The sequence below is a fragment of the Lucilia cuprina genome, chromosome 2 (assembly GCF_022045245.1).
Source record: "Lucilia cuprina isolate Lc7/37 chromosome 2, ASM2204524v1, whole genome shotgun sequence".
Classification (NCBI taxonomy): Eukaryota; Metazoa; Arthropoda; class Insecta; order Diptera; family Calliphoridae; genus Lucilia; species Lucilia cuprina.
This window is the reverse complement of record NC_060950.1, coordinates 25,127,567-25,133,075: the sequence shown is the minus strand read 5'-3', so window position 1 is coordinate 25,133,075 and position 5,509 is coordinate 25,127,567. Positions and strand designations below refer to the sequence as shown.

The following is a 5,509-nucleotide window of genomic DNA, read 5'->3' as shown; positions in this document are numbered from 1 at the left end:
TCTTGTAGGACAAGCACTTGTTAATATGGTTGGTCACCTGGGAATCGAGATTTTGGGCAAAACGTTCTACAACATTCCTATCCGAGTTTAGAAACAGGAATTTTCAATTTTGTTGGTTTTTATACTAACTAAGAAAGCATATGCCGATATGACCAACCGATCAGAAAATTATATCTACAAAAAAATACCATATTTTTAAACATTTATTTAAAAACTATAAAATTCTATATTTGAACGACTCAAGTTGTAATAATCGTACATTTTAATGGCAGCCGGCTTTAACATTAAAACCTCATTTGTTTTATCGGCTGGTAACTCTAAACAATGATTACTATTCGCCTCCAACTTATCCAAATATAAAATTATCGTAGATTCTGAATTTTTATATTCAATTTTCTTTAGAAGTTTGTTTTGGTCCAAAAGCGTATTGTCTTTTGCAAATCTGAAGCCAGAGGGTAAATTTGCTTCCATTATAATCATATTTGTGATATCGCCAAGTGATAGAAAATCCATTTGATAAGTGAAACATACTTCCAAAATGATTTCTTTGGCATTTTTAATCATAATTTTGGGTTGAATATTGAAAAGATGAACTCCCTCCACATTTGCAATGTTATACTGATGACTGAGTTGTACTAAAGAGGCACCATTTCCCTTCATTTCGAAAGTAATGTGTCTTGTGGTTTTTGGTAACTGAAATTAATAAGATTTTTTTAAGATATTTTTAATATATAAATAAAAATTCTTTTCTCAAACCTCATGTTTTTGCATATCTAGAAAATTGTTTGGGTTCACAGAGAATTCATCGCTTGCCACTTTATTGCCTTGCCCATCTTTGGCCATGTAGGAAATTTTTAAATTTGCATTTTTAATATTTTTATAAATTTCCGAAAATTTTACCAAAGCTTCCATTCCCACTACCGTATCAGAGGATGACTTAAAACCACCCTTTACATTACGCTGTTCAATTAGCCATTTTAAGATTGAAGTGTGATCGCCAGGTGTATCAAGCAGAGCCATTGCGGAGTATGATGTAACTTCTATATCATTCGCTACATTTTGATCATTTTCTGACCACCATTTCAAACCATTCTTATCTATAACTTGGGACTTTAACTGATTTATCAGAGTATTGGCATTCATATGTTTAGCTCGCTTCATTGCAGTTGCTGTCAATGATAATGCGTAGATATCTTTGATATTTGCTAAATTTGAATTTAGAAATTCTATTCCATTTTGTATGAATCTTTGATATTTATTGGCGTATTTCTGAAAGGAAAAATTAATAAAAAGTATATATAAACACTGATTTCTTTTTCCATTCATACTTACTTCATTTTCTAAAAATGCCAACAATATGAAAGCTGTCTGTCCATATGTATTTTTATGATTTGGATTTATTAAATAACCTGTTAAAGTAAATTCCCCATTTTTCTTTTGCTGACGAGCCAAATATACCAGAGCAGATTCAATTATAAACTCCTCTATATCTACAAAAAGTGAAGCTTTTATAAAGTAACGCACCACGTAGGCAGTTAGCCAAGTGCTGGGCTCATCATCGATTCCCATGCCAAAAACACTATAACCACCATTTTCATGACGAAATGATAGTTGTTGTTGGTAGCTAACTTCGATAGCAGAACGTAAACTTTCTACCAAACTCTTCTCTTGAGACATATTTTCATTTGCTTTAAGATATTGCAATATTAATACACTGGGAGCAAAATTCACCATATTTTGTTCACCACAACCAGTGGGCATTTGTATTAGATCATCAAAATTCTCCACTGTTGGTACTAAATAATGACCACCTACCGAAAAGGTTATATAGTCAGAATCGGTTACACTATCATCGGGTTCTTCAATGCTAAATGTTGAGGTTATATTTTCGCCTAGGGGAATACTTATGTAAAGAGACTGACTTTCTTGTTTAGGTACACCTTCTGGTTCAACTTTAAGTTTCTGCAAAACAGCATCACTATACGAAGAGCTAGAGGCAGTGATATTCAAATTTATATCACCTACTTTAAGGGGATATATAAGAAATTTCACTGTTTGGGCTTTTTCCGATGTTATACTAATCTGTTTTATTTGTTGCTGCACATAATTTGAATGTATTACACCCTCTGTTTTAGAATCCATAAAATAGAATTCTTGATTGTTATTATGTAGTACTACTTCAGTTTCTAGGGTCTGATTAGAATAATTGAATATTGTTATGGGTATTGTGACAATTTCACCGCGTTTAACTGAGTATGGCAGATTTGTTGATATAAAAAATTGTTGTATTGTAATGATATCGGTAGGACTATTTACTATATCGAATCCTGTCTCATTATTATTTGAAAATGCAGTTATACGCCAAGTAGTTATAGCATCGGGTATTGGTAGTGTTAATTTGGTTTCAGTTTCATTTCTGAAAGAAGTTTAAATATGATTTCTCTACTTTTATTGTAATATTAGAATATTCATCATATAAAATTTCTAACTATCGCCGATTTCGATCTAAAGTGCACCCATTATTGTCTAATTGTTCACATGAATGTCAAAGTTAGAGTTAGATAGGTAGATAGATAGATAGATAGATAGATAGATAGATAGATAGATAGATAGATAGATAGATAGATAGATAGATAGATAGATAGATTGATTGATAGATAGATAGATAGATAGATAGATAGATAGATAGATAGATAGATAGATAGATAGATAGATAGGTAGATTAAAAATAAGATATACGTACATGCATATCCTTCTTTCAAATTTCAGTATTTTTAACTTACATTTCAAAGTTATCAAATATCCAAGTTTCCAAAAAATTTTTACGAACATGGTATAATGGTGGTTCAATTGGCTCTCGAGCAGCTATAATTTTGTATATATTTAATCCATTCTTTCGTCATCTATAATAGATTTACTTACGAAAATTGTTTGCAAATATATAATTGGCATTAGTTAACGTTAAAAGACCCGATTGTATGCCAGGATATATAGTTGCAGCTATACTTGTATACGAAACTTCTTCATACATATCTTGTAATATATCATTCTTATTCAAATCGTAGCTATTATCCATTAAATATACACCCAAATCTACGGCCAATATACAAACATATGACTTGGGCTGAGCACTGACAGTTATGGTGACATCTTCACCAGGTCTCACTTGTTTGGGCGCTGAAAGTGAGATCTGTAAATAATTTCTATAAAATTAAATACATTTATTTTATTAAATTTTATATTTCACCTGATTTCCAAATTCTATGGGAAAATCTAAACGCATTTCCTCATAACGTAAATTTCCTTTGTGTACATAATACACATAAATAAAGGACCTAGGTATCATTTCAATTGTAGGTGTTATGGTTATTATGTGCGATTTTTGATTTGGCGGTACTTTGATATATTCTGCACGTATGAGACTGGCATGACCCATTATCGTGTACATTAAATAAGGAATATGGAGAATAGAACTAACCTCAATAAGTACCGGTTTTTGAAGATGTAATCTGAAAGCAGACAAAACTAATTAATAATAGACATTTAGAATTTGTATAAACATTAAACCCAAATATATATTATACTTACTTTTTATCTACTAATCTCAGACGGCAATAGTATTCCCGATTATTTAACATTAAGTTATCATTTGTGTAAATATTCGCCAGCATTCCTAAGGAATCTTTATATTGAAATTTATAACTTGAATTTGCATCATGTTCGAATTCGAATGTTGCTAAACCCATATTGTCCAAAAAGGCTTCATACACTTTGCTGCCATGTTCCATGGTGACTGCTGTTTTATGATCCAATACGGGAGCACCAGTCCAATGTTTTACCTTTAATTTCAGTAGATATGGTTTATTATTTTCAAATTCTATTTCATCTTCCAAAATTTCTAAATTATAACGTTGCTTGTGAAAGTTTATAATTTTTTCTTCTTCTACAGTTTTACCCGTGTGTTTTTCGGTTATTTTGGCTTTTACACTTAATTCATGTATATCATTTAAATTGCTTAAGTTTTTAAGATTAAACTCGACAAATGCAATAGTTTCGATGTCAACTTGTTTCGTTTGTATTAGCTCGTATGTATACTGATTCCATAGTTCAACCGTTGCATTACCTTCCACATACTTATCAAATGTATACTTCCCATAGACAACAACCTTTATATAACCATCCGATAATATAACTTCTGTAGGTGTTTTTAAATAAACACTAAATTTCGGTAGAATATAGTTGAATACCTTAATGGTTTTTGACTTGGAGTATTCATATTTTCCACCTAAATTTACATAAATTTTCCAAATTCCTAAAACAGGATATTTGGACAATAGAAATTGATCTGTGAACACTCCATTTCTGAGAGAGATATCACTAAAGAGTTTTACACGATTATTGTCATTATCCTGAAATGATGTATAATAATATATTTACTGGTATTTGTTAATAAATTAAATATGTAATTAATTATTTTTTCTTAAAATCTAAATCAGTTAAAAATACCTGTTTAATATTATATACTCACCAATATCTCCACTGTAACAGGTTCTGTTATATTTAATGGTCTCATATGTTCATCCAATATAACAACACGCAATTTAACTACATCTTGTGGTTTATAGACAGTCTTATCGGTTTGAATGTATATCTTTGGACCATAATCTGATTGCACGTGTACAATGCTCTGATTTTTAAAAATCAAACCCGTCAAACCTTCGGTACTTAATTTGTAAACAGCTTTGCTTAATTTTTGGGGTAAAAAATCTATTACTTTTGATTCAAATGGTTGTAGACTGACATCTTTGAACTCATTAAAATTGGGTCCCTCAAGGCCAACACGTATCGAACAGGTTTCACTGGCCTCATGAAGACTAACAACAACTGAATATTTACGATTTGATTTTATAACACCCGGAGCATTTATGGAATAGTAACTGATGGATGAATAAAGAATAGGATTTATTTCAAATATTACAATGTTGTTAATTTTAAAAATACCTTACTTTTCAGAAAATACTAATAACACCATACTCAGCTGTATCAAAACATACAGAGTACACCAATAACAATTCATTCTGTAGAATTTTTTAATTTTTATTTAGCCGTATCTAAGAACTGCTTAATCTCATTTAGAATTAATTACTGAAATTAAAAAAAATCTTCAAGAACAAAAGTAATTTTTTCAGGTATTGCGTCTAAAATTACCACTTGTATATTGTTTTTGTTATTTCACTTGAAACATGTTTTTATATAGGTTTATTTATTAAATTTAATTTCGCTAAATAATTTTTGATGATATTAAAAATTAAAAATATCTGATAACGATTTCATCCTTCCCACCATATTAATACTCAGAAATATGTTGATTATGCGTTAATAGTAATGCAATTCCCAAAGCGAGAACTAACTAACTAACTAACTAACTAACTAACTAACTAACTAACTAACTAACTAACTAACTAACTAACTAACTAACTAACTAACTAACTAACTAACTAACTAACTA

General features: G+C 30.2%; 1 protein-coding gene across 1 annotated transcript; it reads right to left on the bottom strand.

The window, feature by feature from the left end:
* Positions 1-207: 207 nt before the first annotated feature.
* Positions 208-5,077, bottom strand: LOC124419477 (CD109 antigen-like). Its single transcript, XM_046949171.1, has 9 exons — positions 5,007-5,077; positions 4,529-4,937; positions 3,589-4,409; positions 3,248-3,509; positions 2,923-3,190; positions 2,784-2,865; positions 1,333-2,416; positions 757-1,269; positions 208-693 (listed from the first exon to the last, which is right to left on the bottom strand). Exons 1-9 carry the CDS (start codon positions 5,075-5,077, stop codon positions 208-210), a joined length of 3,996 nt encoding a protein of 1,331 aa, XP_046805127.1.
* Between the last annotated feature and the right edge of the window lie 432 nt (positions 5,078-5,509).

Coding starts and splice junctions, on each gene's coding strand:
- LOC124419477 (XM_046949171.1), bottom strand. CDS start 5,077: ATGAATTGTTATTGGTGTACTCTGTATGTTTTGATACAGCTGAGTATG. Junction 3,510..3,588: donor CTGAGATTAGTAGATAAAAA/GTAAGTATAATA, acceptor GTCTGCTTTCAG/ATTACATCTTCAAAAACCGG. Junction 3,191..3,247: donor CCATAGAATTTGGAAATCAG/GTGAAATATAAA, acceptor AATTATTTACAG/ATCTCACTTTCAGCGCCCAA.